The 23,473-nt window shown below is 43.9% G+C and overlaps 2 protein-coding genes across 2 annotated transcripts in view; both read left to right on the top strand.

Annotated features, from left to right (window-relative positions):
- The window catches only part of cers3a (ceramide synthase 3a), a 126,462-nt gene that overhangs the window by 81,717 nt on the left and 21,272 nt on the right, over nt 1-23,473 (top strand).
- On the top strand, nt 553-8,607 carry LOC125905065 (uncharacterized). The gene is made up of 5 exons (XM_049602883.1): nt 553-4,375; nt 5,118-5,868; nt 6,460-6,527; nt 7,981-8,147; nt 8,334-8,607. Exon 1 carries the CDS (start codon nt 712-714, stop codon nt 2,869-2,871), a length of 2,160 nt encoding a protein of 719 aa, XP_049458840.1. The 5' UTR covers nt 553-711; the 3' UTR covers nt 2,872-4,375; nt 5,118-5,868; nt 6,460-6,527; nt 7,981-8,147; nt 8,334-8,607.

Raw genomic sequence — 23,473 nt, 5'->3', positions numbered from 1 at the left:
CGGCGAGAGACGGAGGGAGAGGCGCCGACAGAGGAGCCCGCTGTGCCAACACCACACTGTAAACAATTGCTGTTAATTTACAGCCAATTTTCAACACTAAAATACTGTTGTCATGTTAAACAGTTTAGTACTGTAGTTAGCAATGCATTGTGGGCTGCTTAGCTTAGAGCAATAGGACAGATGCCCTAAACAGTATGCTGATGTTTTAAATTACAGGACATGACAGTATTTTTTTGGAAACTGGGTGTTGCCTGGGGAATTTGGAGCAAGGTCAGACATTTGATACAACTTTGGCCTTTTAATTCTAGAAATGAGGCTACTTCTTTTTGTTTTTCGGTAAATTTTCTTTAAAAAATACAGAAATAATTTGCAATCGACCCCTGAAAGGACTTCAGGAACCATCGTTTGGATAGGAGATTTTCCAGAAGAGGATGCACAATTTTGAGGACATGTGCTACACATCATCGAGTGTTCTTCATCAGCATCCATCGGGTCTTGCATCTACAAATTAAACGGTAATTAAAATCTTATTTTCTTTGCCAGTAGGTATCTTATTTATATTGCCAAGAATGTTTGATATCAAACCGATGCACATGAGTTTGTCTCATTTATCAGTGAAGTTTAGATTTGAATAGCCAAAGCAATATTACTTTTAGGTGTTTTTTGTTGATTAATCTTGGTAACGTTAATATAACCGAACGTAATTAATGCATGTTTGTTGATGAAAAGGAACTTACCATCAGGCAAGTTTTCCAAAACTTTTCAATGTTTAAGTGTCACACTAACAAACGTGTAGTAAGGCCTACTTTGTCTGGTGTTGTTGAACTAACATGTCATGTTGATTTCTGCAGTGCAAAGTATGAGACTTTGACAGCTTTTTACTCTCATTTGAAAACACACATTAGAGAGGGGAAAACAGTTGCTTGTCCTTATAAACACTGTAGCAAGAGCTTCACTGTTTTATCAATATTTATATCACTCATGAGTCGGAAAGATAAAAATGGGGCTGAGGAAAATTTGGTTGAGTCTGTTGTGAATCCTGGTGTTTCCCATGAGAGTGAACAAGATCAGTCTGATATGCAGATCGATCCTCCCAGTGATGCAGGTGATGAACAAGAGATTTACCCAGAAATTGCTGATGAATCACAGTTCTTTAAAAATTTAGCCCTATTTTATTTGAAATTGCAAGCAAAGTGTTTGCTTCCATCCTCTGTCATCCAGACAATTATTGAAGATTTTCAGGAAATACATGACATAAGCCAGTTACATTTGCTTTTCAAACTAAAAGAGAAGTTGATTACACTTGGGATTTCAGAAACTGACACAAACAATGTGAGTGAAGTCATGAAAACTGAGGATCTCTTTAGGACCTGCAACACTCAGCCACTGAAAACTAATCAGAAAAGAAAAACTGTTTTCAAGAACAGCTTCAACTATGTTGAGCCAGTTCAGATCTGTCTAGGTCAGAATGAGGCAGGCAAGGAGTGTTTTGTCCAGTATGTTCCTATTAAACAGACAATTAATTCTCTATTTCATTGCCAATCAGTGCAGGAACAATATAAGCAAGTACACTCCAGTATTGGTCCTAAGGATATTCTTAAGGATGTGTGGGATGGCAAAAATATGGCTGAGAATGTGCTCTACCAGACTGAGAGCTCATCACTGAGCTTGATCCTGTATCAGGATGCATTTGAAGTGGTAAACCCACTGGGATCTGGAAAGAAAAAACATAAGATACTTGCAGTGTATCTAACTCTTGCAGATTTAATGCCACACAACAGATCCACCGATCAAACGCAACTCGTTCTTCTCTGTAAAGGACATGATTTTAAGTATTTTGGTCAAGACTTGATTATGGGCACCCTTGTCAATGACCTTAAAGATCTTGAGCTCAATGGTGTTACCCTGTCTGACGGAAAGGTCTACAAGGGAACTTTGTGTGCCATAGCAGGTGACAACCTGGGCTCATATAACATAGGAGGCTTTGTGGAGAACTTCAGCAGGAGTTCACACTTCTGCAGATATTGTGATATCAGCAGAGAAGCATTCCATGCAGATCCTCTCATCCAGGGCACAAAACGTACAGTGCAGTCATACAGTGATCATGTTCAGAGCAGTGAAGGACAGTCTACATCTAGTGGAGGTGTTAAATTTGACTCTGTGTTTAATACGCTCAAATACTTCCATGTATGTCAGCCAGGGTTGCCTCCATGTCTTGGCCACAATCTTTTTGAAGGTATTGTATCCTCTGATCTGGCACTGTACATTAACCATCTTGTTAAGGTGGATGAAATGTTTAACTATCTTGGGTTGAATTGGCGAATAAATCATTTCAAGTATCTTGGTAGGGATGCTAATGACAAACCATGTGCGGTTAATCCAGAGGGTGGAAAATTTGGGGGACATGCTGTACAGAATTGGTGTTTACTAAGAATGTTGCCTGTTTTGATTGGAGACAAAGTAAAAAATCCAGGTGACAACGAAGTATGGCAGTTGGTTTTGCAACTTAGAGAAGTTGTGGACCTCATTTGTGCACCTGCCATTTCAAATGGCCAGATAGCCTACCTAAGAGTTCTGATCGGTGAATATTTGCATTGCCGAATGCAAACCTTTCCTGACAACCCACTGAAGCCCAAACATCATTATGTCAGTCATTATCCTGAGCTCATTATCCAGTTTGGGCCACTCATTCGCGTATGGACTTTAAGATTCGAGTGCAAACACACATATTTTAAGCAGTGTTTGAGGAAATTGCGCAACTTTAAGAATCCATGTTCTACTCTTGCAGAGAGACATCAGCCTCTGCAGGCCTTTCTGAGTGCTGGTACCTTCTTCCCTCCAGCTGTTTCAGTGGAGAGGGGCACACAATGAGAACATGCTCATTGTGATGATATTTATTGATATTGATGATGACAGACTTGTTACTGGAAAAATCAAAGTGGTTCTCGTTCATAAGGATTCAGCAGTATATTTTATTGTTGAAAAGTATCATGCCCTGCGTATTCCTGACATGGGTGTTTACAGCCTCACACTGATGCAGAGAAGCTACTGTTGTATTGATCAGGAGAATCTGCTAGATTACTGTCCCTTGCCTGAGTACACTGTCCATGGCACACCACTGATAATTCTTCACCATTCCTTCCCTCTATTCCAGAATGATGGCAAACTTGAGTGAAGAAATCAAAGAGATCATCTGCAAGACCTTGCAAATCTGTCTGAAGAGACTAGAGCTTAGATCTGGCCCAAAAAATCCAGCCCGACCCGGCCCAAGCCCATGCACGTTATGTCCGGGACTGGCCTGGCCCGTCCAATTAACTGTAATTAACTGGGAGAGGTGCCAGTTCACCTCCTGGGCACTGCCGAGGTGCCCTTGAGCAAGGCACCGAACCCCCCAACCGCTTGGGACGCCTGACCAAAGGGTAGCCCCCTCACTCTGACATCTCTCCACTTTGTGCATGTATAGGTCCTGTTTGTGCATGTGTGTGTCTTTCAGACCTGTGTGTAATTGACAAGCAAGAGTGAAAACATTGAATTTCTCCTCAGGGGGATTAATAAAGTAAATAAACTTAATTATGGGCCCAAGCCCGATTTAAACCCGACAGTAAGTTGGCTGTTATAATTAAGAGTATTAAACCACAATTCTTGTTATTTGAATGACAGAAATATAGGATCTTAATGAATGGCACAACACGGAAGCATGATTATGTAATAAAACAGGTGTTTATTTTAGGATCCAGGTGGTGAAGGGCTGTGCGTGCACAATGTTGTAACACTGGACGTGTGGAAAGGATGACGCAGTTATTCAGCAATTAAACCATCGTTTATTACTGAACAGTACAGGTTACTGTTGGCCGTAACCACGCCAAAACAACCAACAAACAACAACTTAGCTGTAACTCCATCTGTGCACTCCTGCTCTCTCCTCCAGCTCGTTCATACACACACCAGCACGCGCACTCACACAGCCCTCCTCATCCCTGTCACACTCGCATCCCATACCTCATTCAATCCCAAACATGCCATTAACTCACAGAACAGTTACTGCAGGGTCGCTACAATACATAGCCTATAACATTATCAAATCATAGCTTTTTAAAAAAAAAAAAGTCACATCTGACCGGCCGGCCTGGGCCCATCAGAGGGAGGGGGGCTCCCGGCCCGACCCGGCTTGGGCCCGCGGACCGGGTCGGGCCGGGCTCGGGCTCGGGCTCGGGCAGAGAATCTAAGCTCTAGAAGAGACAGTGGCAAATAATATTGAAACCTCAGAGCTCTGGCTTGGAGTCAAAAGAAGACTTAAAATATGTCCAACAGGAAGACATGGCTGATCTGTTACGTGTTATCCAGCACCGAAAACTCCTGGATGCATTCAAATTAGGTAATGTATGGCTAATTTAGTGTGGCATTCAAGTGGGGATGCACTAGTACTTAAAAACAGAACATAACAGAAACCATACTGGGTTTATGTAGTTCATTTTCATAAACATTTTAAAATGGCTTTCACCTCATATTTTATTATATTCAAATCAAATCAACGCTTTGTATTGGGCAATTTCTTTTACACTGAACTGTCACTCAGAATGCTTCAGTGCTTCTTCTCACTCTCTGTCTCCAGCACTGAGGTGATCTTTAGTGGTCTAGAAACAAGCATTTCCCCAAATGATTCACTGATGCATTATCTATTTATAGGTTAAAGGTGCACTATGTCGTTTTGGGCAAGAAATTTTAATGAGAAGAGAAAAATCTTTAATGATTAATTTTCATGCATAAACAAATTAAAAAAACAAATTGAATTCATTTTATTGACTGAATAAACTGAACAAACAAACTGACAGTGGACAACTCAATTTCCCACTGTTTTATATGGTTTATATTCGGCTGACCCTGCCAACTTTCTAGCTTCAAACAGTGTTCTGGAGAACTTATTGTCTTGTTTATTCAGTTGTGGATTTTTTTTTTTCTAAAGCTATATAATGCACCTTTAAACTTCTCAAATATACCTAACATAAGAAGAAGTTAAGTAGACTTTTGGCCACATGTCTGCAGTGACTCTGATATAGCTTAATAGTTATGTGCCCTAATTCTTTTTTTTCTTTGTTTGTTTTTTGTCTATTTTTTAGAAACTGAGACAGTTACATTGGATTTTCAAGGCATTCCAACTTCGTCACCACTGAGTAGTGATTTGTCGGTGTCTGAGTCTTCATTACCATGATGATTATGCACTCCGCCTCATTCTAGCTCATCACAGCTATCGGCCATTGCATCATGTTCAAGCCAGATGAGAAACAGTGAGCCAAGCAACAGACCTTCCACATCTCAGATACTGAAAACATGGCCAGAAACATTCCAGGTCCCTTGGGAACAAATGCCACAGGAAATACGTTCTGCAATTGCAGATGGCAAGAGACCTAAACCAGTGGAGCGACGCCAGATGGTATGAGTGCTCGTGGATGAAATGAGAAGGTATGAAGCTAACCCCACTCGCACATAGTGCCTAACTGTGGTTCGAAATATCATCAGGCAGTACCCAAACAGTTTTGCTGATATGACACCAGATGGGTCACTTCTGGGTGGAGGTTATACATCACTGTTGATTCAAGTGAAAAACCGCATTGAGAATGTGAACCGTGGCGTAAGCTTCTTACGCCACTGATCCTCTACACAAAAGAGGGGTCCAACTGACACATATGGATGTACAAGATTTCAGCCACAGCTCCCCCCAGAAAAAACTGATGAGACTTTGGATCAGCACCACCAGAGACTAGAAGAGATTTACAGACAGGAGGGTGTAGGTGGAGCAGAAAGAGCCGAAGTTAAAAATCTAATGGCACACTTGGAGAGGACCCAACTGGGCTGATCCTTCTTGCAGATGTAAGTTTTATTATTTCTTTCAAACCCTGTGTTTTAAAGAGTGACTCCACCAGTCTTAAGTGTCCAGACACTTAATTGTGTGTACTAGTTTTGGGGAGTACTACTGCATATGTGAAAACAGTAGTATAAAGTCTTTTGTGGCTCCATAGGAAGCTGCATGTAAACTGATAAATTGCCTCCATATTGTCACACAGTTGTTAAATTGCATTATGGGTGATGAAGGTGCAAGGTTTTAAAAAGTATTTCACTTGTCTACATTGCCCTACTATAACACTGTTGGAACTTTTTAAAAGTAAATGATCAAATCAATACAGCAGAAACAGAAATATTATCTTTTTTTATTCCACACATTCTTCTTCCTTTTCAAAACCTGGTGCCTACATTATCCACAATGCAACCTGACCACTGAGTGGCATCACTGTATGCAATTTATCAGATTAGGTTCAGTTTCCTCTGGAGCCACAGAAGGCTTCACACTACTTTTTAGACATTTGCAGTAGAACTCCCAAAGACCTGTTAACACACTTTAATGTGTAAAATGGTTACCCTTTAAATTTTGAATGCCAAATCTATTTTGCGGTTTGACTGTAGGTACTTCAGAAGCCTACCTCATTCGCTGTATACCCCATGCGTGTCAGCGATATTCACTGGGGACGCACGTGAGTAATTCAGGCTGACATTACCTGTTTTTCAGCAAACTCTTCTGGTAATTTTATTTAAAGGCATGGCATATAGGTTCACAGTAACTTATTATTATTATTATTATTATAATTATTATCATTATTACTATTATTGGGTCTTATAAGAGTGGGCTACATTGAGTACCAGGCCATCAAATCACAGCATCAGCAGAGGACATGGAATTGTGTGCACTTTTATGCACGCGGGTCAAGTCAATCACAGATATTTGATGTGGGAAAGATGTAGCCAGATGTATTACCTGTTTTAGATACATGGCTGGCTGTCTGTCTGTCTGTCCGACCGTCCGTCACACGAGTCATGTGCACCACTTCACCACCGACCCGTGCGTAAAAGCACAAACAGTCCCTCAAGGAGGGACAGCCATGAGGCAATGAATGAGGAAATAATCGCCTGGGCGTTTAATCGGGCCAGCATTTAATACGCAAAATGGGGTCAAACCCCTATTAGGTGCCTGGCAGCTATTAGCCACCAGGCGATAGGGTTGGGTTGGTATGAGAAAAAAAAAAAAAAAAAGGTCCAGTTTTTGTAAAAAAAAAACGCATCAAGTCGGTAATACCGGATTTTCACCACTTGGGGGCGCAGTTGACTCATTTAAAATAAAAAACGACCTTAGGACAACAGAGTGACATTAACAAGTTGTTTCTTTTATTCCTTACAAATAAATTTTGCAGCTTACTCAATCAGTACAAACAAGGGTTGCCTCCTTCGTCTGGCTCAAAGCCAAAGTGTTGCCATAGTGGCACATTCCTTGATTTCGTCGAGACTAAATTGTCCACCATTATCGACTCCCCGTCACTATTAAACAAACTCCAGGCTACAGTAGAGGCACATGCGCACTCGCACCTCCTAGCTTAGTCCCCGCCCCACCCCCCTCTCTCTCCTGCTTGCTGTGTGCTTGGTGAAGAGGCAGACACAAGTGCTCACAGACTCGGCTGAGCGGACTACGTGTAAAAATCCCCGCGATGTGAAAAATACATGCCGAACAGTCTTTTGTGTGACACTGGTGCACGGAGCGATGTCCGCGCGGTCGTGCTTTGCGCGCACAGGGCTTGCGGACATCCACTTTTACCAGGTGGACCTCCGCAGCGTCCGCTCTGTGTATGTTCTGCCCGAGTATGCGGTCCGGTCGGTCTCAAAAAATAAAACCCGGTCCAAGACGGAGTACCAGACCAAATTGGTATTACCGAGAACCGACCCAACCCTACCGGGCGACTATTTGGAAATATACGGTATACATCTAAATTAATGTGTTTGTATTTTTTAGCATATAATGGTATTAGTACATTTGAAGCCACAACACATACACACACACACACAAAGACAAAAAACAATGGATTGAATTTAATTGAATGTACACAAAACAGTATGTCGTTGCAACCTCACTCTGATCTTAGACTATTTTGATTTCAGGCGCTTCATTGGTATAAATCCAGAGAGAGGGACAAAGGCCAAAAGGGGCAAGGTTGTCTCCAAGAAGAAAGGTGTGATCGTCCAGAAGAAGTCTTCTGCAGTCAATACACACGTCTCCATGCTACTGAAGAAACTCCTTGACTTTGAATGGAACTTCAAATAGATCAGTGAGTTAATTAGTTTAATCTCACTCTCTGTCCATGTGTTGTTTTGACAGTTTGGCATTGTCAAATTAAGCCACAAGAGAACTGGTATTATGAGCTTTATAAGCATTAACTTGGAGTGTATATTGTACATTCCTGATTGTATAGTTTATTTATTATTATGATTATTTGTTTGTTTTTGTTTGACAGTGGCAATACTGGAATAATACTGAGAGGAACAGCGGCAAAGTGATGGTCAGTCATGGTAAACTACAAGTCTAGCTCGCAGTGGCGCTGGTGCCTACCTTACAGTTTCTTCCCTAAATGTTGTTATTGATGCATATTATTGATGCATATTGTCAAAATGTTCTAACTGTACTGTAATAGTTTAAGAATCTCCTTAATGCACATTTTCAAAATGTTCTTAAGTTTGTTTTCCAAATGTTGCCAATTCTGCGCATGTTCAAAATGTTATTATGAGTAGTAAGTACAGTACAGGCCAAAAGTTTGGACACACCTTCTCATTCAATGCGTTTTCTTTATTTTCATGACTATTTACATTGTAGATTCTCACTGAAGGCATCAAAACTATGAATGAACACATGTGGAGTTATGTACTTAACAAAAAAAGGTGAAATAACTGAAAACATGTTTTATATTCTAGTTTCTTCAAAATAGCCACCCTTTGCTCTGATTACTGCTTTGCACACTCTTGGCATTCTCTCCATGAGCTTCAAGAGGTAGTCACCTGAAATGGTTTTCCAACAGTCTTGGAGGAGTTCCCAGAGGTGTTAAGCACTTGTTGGCCCCTTTGCCTTCACTCTGCGGTCCAGCTCACCCCAAACCATCTCCATTGGGTTCAGGTCCGGTGACTGTGGAGGCCAGGTCATCTGCCGCAGCACTCCATCACTCTCCTTCTTGGTCAAATAGCCCTTACACAGCCTGGAGGTGTGTTTGGGGTCATTGTCCTGTTGAAAAATAAATGATCATCCAACTAAACGCAAACCGGATGGGATGGCATGTCGCTGCAGGATGCTGTGGTAGCCATGCTGGTTCAGTGTGCCTTCAATTTTGAATAAATCCCAACAGTGTCACCAGCAAAACACCCCCACACCATCACACCTCCTCCTCCATGCTTCACAGTGGGAACCAGGCATGTGGAATCCATCCGCTCACCTTTTCTCGCCTCACAAAGACACGGCGGTTGGAACCAAAGATCTCAAATTTGGACTCATCAGACCAAAGCACAGATTTCCACTGGTCTAATGTCCATTCCTTGTGTTTCTTGGCCCAAACAAATCTCTTCTGCTTGTTGCCTCTCCTTAGCAGTGGTTTCCTAGCAGCTATTTGACCATGAAGGCCTGATTCCCAGTCTCCTCTTAACAGTTGTTCTAGAGATGGGTCTGCTGCTAGAACTCTGTGTGGCATTCATCTGGTCTCTGATCTGAGCTGCTGTTAACTTGCGATTTCTGAGGCTGGTGACTCGGATGAACTTATCCTCAGAAGCAGAGGTGACTCTTGGTCTTCCTTTCCTGGGTCGGTCCTCATGTGTGCCAGTTTCGTTGTAGCGCTTGATGGTTTTTACGACTCCACTTGGGGACACATTTAAAGTTTTTGCAATTTTCCGGACTGACTGACCTTCATTTCTTAAAGTAATGATGGCCACTCGTTTTTCTTTAGTTAGCTGATTGGTTCTTGCCATAATATGAATTTTAACAGTTGTCCAATAGGGCTGTCGGCTGTGTATTAACCTGACTTCTGCACAACACAACTGATGGTCCCAACCCCATTGATAAAGCAAGAAATTCCACTAATTAACCCTGATAAGGCACACCTGTGAAGTGGAAACCATTTCAGGTGACTACCTCTTGAAGCTCATGGAGAGAATGCCAAGAGTGTGCAAAGCAGTAATCAGAGCAAAGGGTGGTTGTTTTGAAGAAACTAGAATAAAAGTACATAACTCCACATGTGTTCATTCATAGTTTTGATGCCTTCAGTGAGAATCTACAATGTAAACAGTCATGAAAATAAAGAAAACGCATTGAATGAGAAGGTGTGTCCAAACTTTTGGCCTGTACTGTATAAGTATATTTTCACAGACAGCAGATAATACATTGCACATTATATAACATAAATCTTTTAAGTTGACTTTTGAGGAAATTTTAATCGAACACACAGGACTCTTTTAAGAAGTGGGCTTTTTTTTTTTTTTTTTTCTTAACAAAATGTGCCAATGATGCTTGTTTGCTGAATGTTCTTACTCATGTAATCAAAAAGGTCTTAATGTGCCTTCTTTGAAAATAGTCTTAATAGTGTAGTTTTCTGAAAATTGCTAATGACGTGTTTCAGAATTCTCTTACTGATGTATATTTTTGCCGGCAGCAGATTGTTTATTGCAGTAAATTTTGAGATTGTATTTTAAATGGCTTTTTGCAAGAACATAAGCATATCTCAAAGGATAGGTTAAACTCTTATGTCCTCTGTATTTGTTGCCTTGGTCTTTTTCCTAGAAAAAAAGTCAACTATAGGTTATGCCCTTCATGTTTGACAACGGTTAGGGGCAGTCTCTGACGAGCAATTTAAGAATTTAAGTTTATTGCCATAGTCTAAAGCAGACACTACTAGGCTGTTTCTGTTTGCTACTCGAAATCTCTTCTCAGGGTTTAATTTCTTTTTTTCCCATTTTCTGAAAGTAGCAGTTTTCATGTTGACATTGCACTTTGAAATAAATATATTTGATTCTGATAATCTCTAAGTTTTTATTGCTTATTTTGCACAACAATAATGCATAACTTAAGCAATTGTCTATTTACGGAAGCGCATTGCATTCACTGGATGAAAAAAAATTAGACACCTTATCTCGTAATTATGAGATCTTTTCTCATAATTACGAGAAAAGCTCTCATAATTACGAGATCCTGATCTCGTAATTACGAGAGCTTTTCTCTCTCATAAGCTCATAAGCTCTCATAATTGCGAGATCCTGATCTTGTAATTATGAGAGCTTTTCTCGTAATTATGAGAAAAGATCTCATAATTACGAGATAAGGATCTCGCAATTATGAGATCAGGAAAGGTGCCACATTAGCCACTGCTTCGCTCAGAACCACATATTGCATATCCATGAAGGGGGGTCAGAACTACTGTAACCAGCTGCCACTCGGGCGGTGCCATCTTGACTATATCCCATATCTTATAATGTGTATATATTGGAAATTACAACGGAGTATCAAGAGTAGCAAGAACAACAGTGCGCGCCGTATATATTTTGATCCACTTCATACTTCAGATTTATGTTGTTTGGCGTTAATTGGTGACAGAAAAGAATGAATTTCATTCTGCAGGGAAACGCGTGTCCTTACTGTGCATATTGAATCTTGAATCTATGTTTTATGAAGACCATGTGTGCGCTCAGAGCTGTGGCACAAGTTACGCACCGAAATCTGGCGGAAGAAAAATAATAATAAGACGAAAAATAAGTAGGCTGTGTGTGACTTATGCGCTGATGAAGTGGTGGGTGATAGATGTGCCTGACATCGATTGATTTAGTTTCAGCACCGCGGTAGTGGCCAGCTCCTGTTAAGATATAAACAGAATGAAAGCGGACAAAGTAGGCCAATTACAGAACTTGTCTTGAGAAATAGCTTTCAGATTCAGGGCTCAAGAATAACGATTGCTGCCCGATTGGGCAAGTTGCTAAAAATAGTAAAAGTTAATAACTATTTGATAAAATAAATGTATTTTAAAACGTGCTCCTTTGGCTCTGATGCAGCGGTCTCTCTGCCTGAAGTCACAGGCACACGCTGTGTAACAATGTCCTGCCCACAGTCCCCATTGATAGTTATTATTTTTCGCAATGGATGCTTCATATAATTATAGTGTTATGTCATCGTGTCATTTCTGTCTCTACATGGTCACGCGTTAACAGTTCTCCTCTGCTCTCTGTATCGCGCACGGCGGAGTTCCACCACACACACAGGTGAGCACACAAGAGTGTGGCTCGGGCCGCATTTTCCTGACCAAACCTGACCCTGAGCCTGGTGCAGTTTGTCAGCTGACAAAGTTATTGTTCAATTCAATTCAATTTTATTTATAAAGCCCAATATCACAAATCACAATTTGCCTCACAGGGCTTTACAGCATACGACATCCCTCTGTCCTTATGACCCTCGCAGCAGATAAGGAAAAACTCCCCCAAAAAAACCCTTTAATGGGGAAAAAAAAACAGTAGAAACCTCAGGAAGAGCAACTGAGGAGGGATCCCTCTTCCAGGACAGCCAGACGTGCAATAGATGTACAGAACAGATCAGCATAACAAATTAACAGTAATCCACATGACACAATGAGACAGAGAAAGAGAGAGAGAGAGAGATGCAGGTAATGACAGTAGCTTACAACAACATTATTGTCCATATTGTTATGGACAGTGTGTAAATAACCATCAACAGACTGCTGTTACGCACAGACAAACACGTAGCATGGCACTCATGCTGAGCTTGTGTTGTGTTCAGGCGTTGTCACGTAAATAACAACTTCCAGCACTTAAATAGGTCATAGCACAAAACAGCAGCATGTCAAGTGACCTTTATTATATTCAGTACAATTGTATGTTCCTAAATCTTGAGACACCTCATATGTAAGCTAGACAGACATTTCACCTGCTCATACTGTGCACACAATATTGTATGTAGGCTACTTAGTCCTAAAGAGCCCTTCTGGTAGCCTACCAGTAGATACACAGAAACATCCCAGCAGGCTGTGCTTTGCATGCATACAAAAAAGTTTCATGCATGTGAAAATTACTTTTCATGCGTCGTTAGTGAAACAGAAACAAGCGTTAGTTAGGGGACAAGAGTCAAGAGTCACAAAGACTCACGTAGGCTATGTTAAAAGTTACTTACAACCGGTGTATTTACTGTATGTGTCCGGGGTCCTTAGCCTGTGGAACCAGTAACGTGACCACTAACTTGTCCCCACACAAACGCATGTTTCTGTAAGGCTTCTGTAAGGCTGTTTCACTAACGTTCTTTATGTATTATGAAGGATGTCAGACTGGCCAATCAGTGGCAGGGCTGGGCCCGGAGTCACAGACAGAGCATTTCGACTGACACAGAACCAAATCGTCAGAACACCGGCACGGTGCCGGTTCCCAAGCCTAATTAAGTAGGCTACTTAAAACGGCATGAAAGACAATCTGACATTCTGATTGTTTTTGGTTATTTTCTTTAAAAAAACTACGACTTTATTCTCGTAATATTATGACTTCAATCTCATTAAACAACGACTTTAATCTCATAATTCGTCTTTATTCTTGGAGCCTAATATTATGACTTTTTCTCAGTTCCGACTTTATTCTCAAAATCTCTGAATTTTTTTTTCTTCAATGTAGGCCTATATACTCCGTCGTAATTTCCAATATATACACATTATAATAAAGATATGGGATATAGTCAAGATGGCACCACCCGAGTGGCAGCTGGTTACAGTAGTTCCAACCCCCTTCGTGAATGTGCAGTAAGTGGTTCTGAGCGAAGCAGTGGCTAATGTGGCACATTTCCTCATCTCATAATTATGAGATCCTTATCTAATAAGATGTCTAATTTTTTTTCTATCCAGTGAATGCAATGCGCTTCCGTATCTATTGCCCTGAGAATAAAGAAATTCTAATATTGATTGCATTGAACATTGATATTTTAGGAAACTGCTAAGTTGAATTATCTACTGTGCCTGTCTACAGTAAACTGTGAGAAGTTAAAGGAACAACCTAAACAGAATATTATTGTAATTTCCAAATAATCACAGAAATATGCTGCATTTATATTTTTACTGTATTAGACTGTGAAATCATTTAATAGTGTGAATACAGAAATATACTGTATTTCTGGTTTACAGACTACTACTGTAAAGTAATTTTACATATGAATACCATAAAATTTACGGTATATTGCTGGCGTCTTTGCTGCCAGCTCTTCACTGTAAATTATAGAAATACAGAAATATACTGTATTTCTGGTTTACAGTCTACTACTGTAAAGTAATTTTACATATGAATACCGTAAAAATTACAGCATATTGCTGGCGTCCCTGCTGCCAGCTCTTTACTGTTATTTTACATGAAAATTATTTACAGTGCACCCACTGCGCTGTCCATGATGTGTGACCTGTTCGGGGAGACATACAGGGAGAGTGGTGCACCTGCTGGCTCCCTGCCTACCCTTTTTGAAGAAGAGATGAAACGTTACCAGAATGAGACACCACTACAAGCCGAACAGGATCCACTCTTGTGGTGGAAAACTACAGGCGCACTGAAGTATCCAAACATTGCGGTCAGAACAGATGTTTTCATCCGAGTGTCACATTCATATTGCACCAGCAATAAGCACTTTATTTATATTTGTGTTTTTTTGTTTTGTTTTGTTTTGTTTTTTAAATAATAAAAAATACTAATAATAAAAAAAATAATAAATTCAAATATTATTCGAACTCTACTAAATTAATTCGAAGATACTCTAACTCAATTTCATGGTGCTTTTGACAGCCCTAATGTGTTTGGTGATATCAGCTTTGAGCTGATCACCATTCCTCCTGAGTCTCTACCACGGTGCACTGTGCTCAGCTTAACTGAAGGCACTGTGATCTCATTGTATCCTGTGGGACATCTGGTAACTGCATCAGATTGACACCATGTTTCTATTCAAATCAAAATATCAATATCTTTTATGTTATTTAAGAAATCCAGGTCTGTGGTCTTAAGACCAAAAGTATTAGAGTACAAACCCTGAATATTCCAAAAACTTATTGTGAAAGATTTCATTAGTTAGACAAAGAAAGAAAAGAGATAAATTCAACTAAAACATTAACAAAACGAAACAGATGGAAAACCCATCTGGAGCAACTAATTACTAATACATTTAAACTAGGATGACCATATTTTGATTTCCAAAAAAGAGGACGCTTGGCCCGGCCACGAGATAGCCTACTTAAATGATACTCGCAGTTTACTCAAAGATGCCTTATAATTTTAATATATTTAAAGTTTATATGTATGGATAGAAAATTCAGATAGGCCCCTATACATAGGGGGCACATAGGGCTCTAGTTTCGCAGACCGGGTGAGGCGGGGGTGCAGCGCACCTGCGCTTCGCCAACTGGGTGTGGCCAGGCGGATTTTGCAAGTTTGGCACACCGTGCGCCTGGCGCAGCTACTCCGCTTTCCCACCTCTGTCCCTCCTACCTGCGCAAGTCGGAAAGAGGGAGGAGAGAAGGCGTGGAGTGGGCTTTACACACATCACACCAATCAAATGAGCCCCTCTCCTCGCCCTTATATGCACCGCGCGAAGGCGTAATGAGAGTTTACTCAATTTGCCATGGCAGAAGAGAGCAGCAGCGTCAGGCGGCCAAACTTCTCCCAGGAGGAAACTGATGTTTTGGTCCGGGAGGTCCAAGCTCGCAGTGTCCGAATATACGGAACTGCGAGCAGACCTCCATGGGCTGATGATGCAAAGGTAGCCTGGGAGGAGGTCACCACAATTGTAAATCAATGTTGCGTTTCTCTCGTGCGCGCGCGCTCTTTCTTTCTCTCTCGCAGTTTCACTCTGTTTCTTTTCTTTTGACTTTTCTAAGATGACAGATGCAGAATATATGCTCCCAATCTGATGCTGTGGCTGTTTGTGGTTGGCTGAGAGGGATGTGAACTCATTATTTTACAGCTGTGTTAATCAAATCAGGTTGGGTTTCCATTACGCCTGCCAAACGTGCCAAACGGTGTCAAACGGTGCCAATCCCCTTTGATCTGACATCAGATGTGACGGGACAGTCGATATAGACATACATTTATATGCTGATTGCAGATAGTTGCATTGAATATTGGTTTTGTGGCTATTTATTGCATTGTTAATGTGCCTGATATTCTGGAAACCTGCCTGTGAGGTTTTGGTGACGTGTGCGCACTGTCCGCCGGTCAGCCGAACTTCGGCTTACACCGGCTGCGCTCCGCCTGCGCTGACACTAGACCGGATTTCAGCTGGCGAGCTTTTAGCGTACCTTCAACGAAGCCTTTTGGCATGAAACTGTCACTGTGCCAAGCTGCATCTGTGGACACCTCCCCCTGCAGCGCTGCCACACCCATCTCAGCGCACCTCGGTCTGCCAAACTACCAAACTGAGCGCGCTTCGGGTTGCGCCGCTCCAAACTACCTCTGCATGGGGTTTGCCACCCTGCGCTGCCCCGGGAAACTAGAGTCCATACACACACTAGAGTGTGGCTACCCGATCCGAGCCCAATGGGTCCCGACGGTAGGCCTACCCGATGGGTTGGGCCAGGTTCAGTCAAAAAGGTATAAATTGTATTCGGGCTTGGGTCGGATTCGGTCAGCTTTCAGTGAAAATGTAGTGTAAAAATAATAATAATAATAATTTCTACCTCTCCCCTCGCTGGAAGCCTCGGACCTTCCGCCACCTGCCTCCGCCTTGATTAAATGCTGAAAATAAAATAAAAGAGAGAAAACACGGAGGTCTCCCTCTCCGCGGAGCACCCACGGCGCATGTCTGGCCTGTTAAATAGCTTGTAACCATAACAGCTGTGTGAGACAAAATCAGTGCTTTAGTAATTAAATAATGTTGGGCTCAGTTGGGTTTCGGACATAACAAAACAGAATGACTGTCGGGTTTGGACAGAAATTTGCAGCCCGTGCCGCACTCTAACACACACACACACACACACACACACACACACACACACACACACACACACACACACACTTACTTGCTTATGGTAGTCCATCGTATCCGATGATGACATTCTACTTCTTCTTTTGGTGAGTTCTGAGGTGACTATGAAGTCCAATGCATGAGCCACAAGGTCTATTACAGTGAGGGCATATGAAGTCAGTAATTGTTGTCGCCTTGGCTGCAGTGACCATCTTCCTCCTCTGGCGCTTTCTTTCCCTCGCCTCACTCCTCTCCTCTTCCAGGTGCTGAATGCCAGCTTGGCAAAGTCTACTCCAGAGAGGATGATCCGTGGCAATTCTTTCCAGCTGCGTGTACTGTATCCCACACTTCTTGAGCGTTGTTTTGAGCTGGTCCTTGTATCTCCGCTTTTGACCTCCTGCCGATCTCTGACCATGGCGTAACTGACCATACAGCAGTTGCCGTGGAAGTCTGTCCTCTGTCATCCTGATGGTGTGGCCACCACAGTTGTTATTGAAGAAAAGTGGCCTCCATGCTCTTAGTACCAGTTCTCTTCAGGACTTCCGTGTGTGGTACACGGTCACGCCAAGTTAGTCCAAGGATGCGCTGGAGACATTTGATGTGGACGTTCTCCAGCTGATGGATGTGACGGCGATACAGAGTCCACGCTTCACAGCCATAGAGTAGGGTGGAGACACAGATAGCTTGGTAGACTGCAACCTTGGTCTGTATGCTGAGGTCCTTATTCAGGAAAACTCTCTTGCGCAGCCTACCAAAGGAAGCTGAAGCAGCCTTTATCTGGTTTTGGACATCATTGTCCATGCTGCAGGTTTTGGAGATGATGCTCCCAAGATATTTGAAGTCTGGGACCACTGCTAGAGGTGTGTTGTTAATGCTGAAGACAGGTGATGGTGGTTGAGTTGGGGGAGGGGAGTTCCACTGGTAGACTACCTCCGTCTTCACAGTGTTCACAGTGAGACCCAGTCTGCTATAGGCCTTCACAGCAGCTGTTAATGTTGGTTGCAGGGCCTGTGGTGTAATTGCTACAAAGGCACAGTCATCTGCATACTGTAACTCCACAAGGTTTACAGTTTTAACCTTAATAGCAGCTTGGAGCCTCCTGATGTTAAACAGATTCCCATCCAACCTGCAATCCACAGAAATACCACTGCTTCCTTCAACATCTTTATGCAGTAGCCAGGTGACACTCATGAGAAAAATGTTAAAGAGTACAGGTGCAAGTACACAACCCTGCCTGACACCTGTGCATACTTTGAAGGGCCTGGACTCCTGTCCTCCTGTTGTCACCTGAGCCATCATCCCCTCGTTGAAATTCTGCAGGATGTTAACAAACTTCTGCGGGCAGCCAACTCTAAGAAGGACAGCCCAGAGCAAGTCTCCGTTGACCGTATCAAAGGCCTTTGATAGGTCCACGAAAGCCATGTACAGATCTTGATGTTGCTCTCTACACTTATCTTGTAGCTGGCGAGTTGTAAAAATCATGTCCACAGTGCTGCGATTCTTCCTGAAGCCACATTGAGACTTGGGTAGTAGATGTTCTGTTATGCTCCGTATGAGTCTGGACAGCATCACTTTGGCAAGAACCTTGCCAGCAACAGAGAGAAGGGATATTCCCCTACTATTCCCGCAGACAGACTTCTCCCCCTTCCCTTTATATATGGTGACGACATTTGCGTCCCGCCATTGCTGGGGGACTGCTTCATGCTTCCATACATTAGTTATAAGGTTGACGACTGCTCTTGTGCAGAAATAGCCTCCGTTCTTGAGGATCTCTGCAGGGATGCCATCAGGGCCAGGGGTCTTGTTGTTCTTAAGTGACCTGACTGCAGCCAGGACCTCAGAGAAGATTGGTGGAAGATCCAGGTCTTCAATGGTTGGGTAGTAGGGAAGCTCTTCCAGGACTGCCAAATCAGGAGTGGCGGGTTGGTTCAAAAGAGCCTGGAAGTGTTCAGCCCATGTGTCCACCTTCACCTGCTTCTGGTTCTTTATGAGGGTTGAGCCATCAGCGGACTTCACGGGTGAGAGGGAAGAGTTCTTTGGGCCATGGACAGTCTTCACAGTATTATAAAAGTTGTGCATGTCATTTTTCACTGCAATATTCTCGATTTCTCTGGCCTTGCCAGTCCACCAGTCATTCTTCAGTTTTCGCAAAACAGACTGCACCTCTTTCCTTGCTGTTCTCCAGTACTGCTTTAGTCTCCAAGATGTGGGGTTGTTCACGACTGCGTTGTGTGTCCTGTACATGGTGTCAGGATGGAGTCAATTTCCTGCAGCTTTCCAGCAATGGAGCGTTGTAGGTTGTTCCGGGCCTCTGCTTCCTCAAGCTGGGCACAGTCCAACCGCTATTTGCCAGCTTTTCTGAGACGGGCAGGAGGTCATATTGTCACTTGCAGTTTGGAGATGATCATGCTGTGGTCAGTCCAGCAATCAGCACCTCTCATTGCACGTGTGATATGCACGTCCCTGATGTCTTTGCATCTCGTGATGGCATAATCTAGCAGATGCCATTGCTTCGATCGTGGGTGCATCCAGGAGGCCTTGTATTTGTTTTTCTGTTGAAAGGTTGTATGGGTGATTGTTAAGTCATGCTCTGCACAGAGACTGAGTAGTCTCATGCCATTGGCATTAACTTTCCCAATGCCATGCTTCCCTATCACTCCATTCCATACAAAGTGGTTTTTTCTCACCCTGGCATTAAAATCACCAAGCAAGAGAATTTTATCACTACTAGGGATGCGCTGTAGGGCCTCATCTAGTTCCTGTTAGAATTGGTCCTTTGCCTCATTCTCAGATGGAAGTTGGCGCATAGGCGCTGAGAAGAGTTGCATAGCATTGTTTTGCCAGGGGGATACGGACGGACATAAGTCTTTCACCTATGCCGGTGGGTGTGTCAGTGAAACTGGGCAGCAGGCTGTTTTTTATGGCCAAACCAACACCATGGTGGTGTGGTCCTCCTGTGGGGTACCCCTTCCAGAAAAAGGTATAACCCTGGCCTTCTTCCTTAAGGCAACCCTTGTCCAGAAGTCTGGTCTCACTCAAGGCAGCGATGTCAACGTCATAACGTCTGAGCTCAGCAGCAACCAGCGCACTTCTTCTTTGCAGCCTGCCAGGGTTGCTGTCCAGGAGAGTTCCGATGTTCCATGTAGCCAATTTCGGGGGAACTTTATTATTTCTTGTTTTTCGACCGCTGTAGTGGAATGCCCCGGTAGGTGTGGTATCCTACCCAGGGATGTGCGGAGTGGACAATGTTTAGGCCACCTTTTGTAGGCCTTTCCCCAGATTTGGGGTGAGTAGTGCAGCTCCTAAATAGGACTGCTCAGTCATACAGGGGTCTGCCGAGATCAGCTGCCACATCCAATCCAGCTGATTGCGACCATTATAGCCCTGTATCGCTCGCGTGCAGGGATCTGGCTAGAGGCTCCCAGTTCATTCACACCTGCCCCCGTTACCAGATTTCCTATCACCGCCAGACTTTCTGAGTTTTGAATCCATGGCTGTTCTGGATCCACCAATGGTCAGAAGTAGGGACCGGTGCAGTGATGTTGTTAAAGTGCCGCTGGGGTTGCACAGCTCCCAGCCGCACTATGTTTGCCATGAAGAGATGGGACCTGGTGGCGAGGGGGGAACCGGGACAACCAGCACCTCTTCAGAGCTGCAGGAGGCTGCTGGAGACCTCAGTCTGTCGTGGCCCGCCTACATGTGCCTCTATCACGGTGCTTTTCTCTCAGGGTGTGCTCCCCTAGCCTTTGTCTTTATAGACTCGCCCACAAGGCAGCGGGGCAGTGACTGGTGGAAGGCTCACTGCTGCCCTTCGATCACCTACCTTTTAGCCTGGAGTTGCAGCACTCCAGTTACCGTGTTCTGCCGCAGGGAGGCAAGGTGAGGGGTCTTGGTAAAGGAGAGGCTATGTACTGACCTCAGAAGACTTATGCACTTTGCTTCCTTGAAGGAAGTCACATGCATCTCTACATGCAACGGATCACTAGCATGCTGCACTAGATGCATCACTATACCCTGCAGGCCAAGCCCGCTAGCACAAACACACACACCCACACACACACACACACACACACACACACACACACACAAGAAAACCCGGACATTATCATCAATCTATAAACACCCCCCGGACGCCCCGGACAGGACGTGAAAAGTGGACATGTCTGAGCAAAAGAGGATGTGTGGTCAGCCTATTTAAACTAATAGTTTGTATCTGTGTGTGTGTGTGTGTGTGTGTGTGTGTGTGTGTGTGTGTGTTTGTGTGTTCTTTATCTAAGATATCTCTGTATACCTCATGTTTGCAGTAGCAAACCTAGAAACCAAGTAGTTAGTAGAAACCTAACCAAGGTCGCTGACGTCATCGCCGCGCGCGGCTTGTGTGTACAGTTAATGCGTGCGACAAGATGAAGGGAGCAATAAACATGTATTGGACTGTGAGATTGATTTATGGTATGATATATGTTTATTAGATAATTTATACCTGGATAACCCAAGGTCATTGTTTGGCTATTAGTTTGTGGTCACAACACAAACACCTAGCTTAGCCTTAGCTAGCCTGATGGCTAAGCTAGCTGAAACAGCTTACGTCATGCCCAGTGAAGAAGATCTACTGCTGAGGAAAGCAAACAAAACAATCGCTGACCTTAAAGAGGACATCCGCCGGCTCTCGGATGAATTGAAAAACAAGGAGTCACTTCTGGCTAGCTGCTTGGATGTGGTGCACGAGCAGTCACTACAGATTGTCTCCCTCACCGCAGCCCTCCAGGACGCAGCTCCGTGGGACCCCTCCAACTGTCCCTGGCCTTCCTCCTGCTCGACACCTCACCATCAGTCGTCCTGGGCCAAGGTGGCGGTTCGGGGTCGTAAGACACCAGTGGAAGGGACCGCTTCGCCTCCTCGCCTGAGCCTCTCCAACCGCTTTGCAGTTCTGTCTGGGGATGATCCGGCTCCGTCTCGTCGCGACCTGGACCCCTCTCCGAGCGCAGCAGCCGATGTTCGGCTGGTAGCTCTCCACTCCGCCGAGGGGCCACATCGGCAGCTGTCTTCCCGGGCAATGACCTCCGCATCTCGGTGTAAGATCCTGAAGGAGGCTGTGCTGAGACGCTCCGGAGGTCCGCACTGCCCTAAACCGGGAGATAATCCTCCTCACGGGACTCATGCCGCTGCCTCGCCGCAACACTCGTCTGCTCAGACTCCTATCCCGGTGACCCCAGCACACGGTCCAGACACCGACCGCCCGCCGCCTTCCCCCCGTGAACCGCAGCCATCCTCTCCTCGTCCCTTCTTCCCCCCAAACACTCTGATAGTGGGGTACTCTATAGTGAGAAACATCCGTTTCTTTAACACTGCCACTCGCTGTTTCCCTGGAGCCACAGTCCCGGTCCTCCTGGATAAGCTCCTGGGGCTGCTGCGCACACTATCGTCCTCCATTAACCGAGTGGTTATACTTGTTGAGACGAATGATTTAGCTCACCAGCAGTCTGAGCTGACCAAAAAGGATTTCAGTGCCCTTTTTAACTTTTTAAGCAGCTGTGGAAAGTCTGTTTTTATCTCCGGCCCGATCCCCACACTTGGGCGAGGAGCGTGCCGCTTCTCTCGGACTCTCTCTCCATACCTGGCTTCTGTCAGCCTGCAGTGCATATGGCCTTGGTTTTATTGACAATTTTAATCTGTTTTGGAACCGGTCTTCCTTCTTCAGGACCGACGGACTTCACCCCAACTGGTTGGGTAGCCACATGCTATCCGCAAACCTTCAGCACGCTGTTCTGTCTGCTCCACGTGACTGACTGTTGACATCACACGCCCCCTCCACGGAAACTCTACCTCCACCTGCACCAGTAGTGGCACCGAGTACTGTTCCCCAGCCCTACTGGTCTCATTTGTCACTAACACTCTCACCAGAAACATTCCCGATAGAGACCATCATAAGGTACAGAGCACCCCGTCCACACAGCAAACCTCGTGATTATAACATCCTGCACCCCACTTCTATACATCGCTCAGGTGATGAGCGCACGTTCGGCACGAACATTAACTTGGTTGTGCTGAACGTGCGCTCTCTTTTAAATAAAACTTTTATTATAAATGACCTGATTTTAGACAATAATATTGACAGTATTCTTTTAACAGAAACATGGCTTGGCACTGAAGCACCAGTTGTTCTCACCGAGGCCTGCTTGTTTTTAGCAGTCCTCCTATTCTCTGTATCACAGTTTACAGACCACCCCACCATTCTACCTCTTTTATCAGTGAATTCTCAGAGTTATTATCAATCATGCACACCTCTTACAACAGGATTTTAATAACTGGTGATTTTAATTTACATGTTGATAATACCTCGGATACAATGTCCAGAGAATTTTTAAACCTTTTAACCTGCATGGATTTTAAACAGCACGTCACACAGCCAACTCACAACAGAGGACACACCCTGGACTTGGTCATAACCTATGGCCTGTCCACTGGTGTGTCCTCTGTTGTTGACCTGGCTGTGTCTGATCACTACTGTATGTATTTTAACATCACCAGTTTTAGCCATCAGGAGGCCCCAGTGAGAACGGTGAGGAAACGCTGCCTTACTTCTGAAGTGGCTACAAATTTTATCCAGATTTTACAGAGCACTCCTGCTGAAATTTTACCTGC

This window comes from Epinephelus fuscoguttatus, linkage group LG2, assembly GCF_011397635.1.
Source record: "Epinephelus fuscoguttatus linkage group LG2, E.fuscoguttatus.final_Chr_v1".
Classification (NCBI taxonomy): Eukaryota; Metazoa; Chordata; class Actinopteri; order Perciformes; family Serranidae; genus Epinephelus; species Epinephelus fuscoguttatus.
The sequence above is the reverse complement of the archived record's forward strand: the minus strand, read 5'-3'. Positions and strand labels throughout refer to the sequence as shown.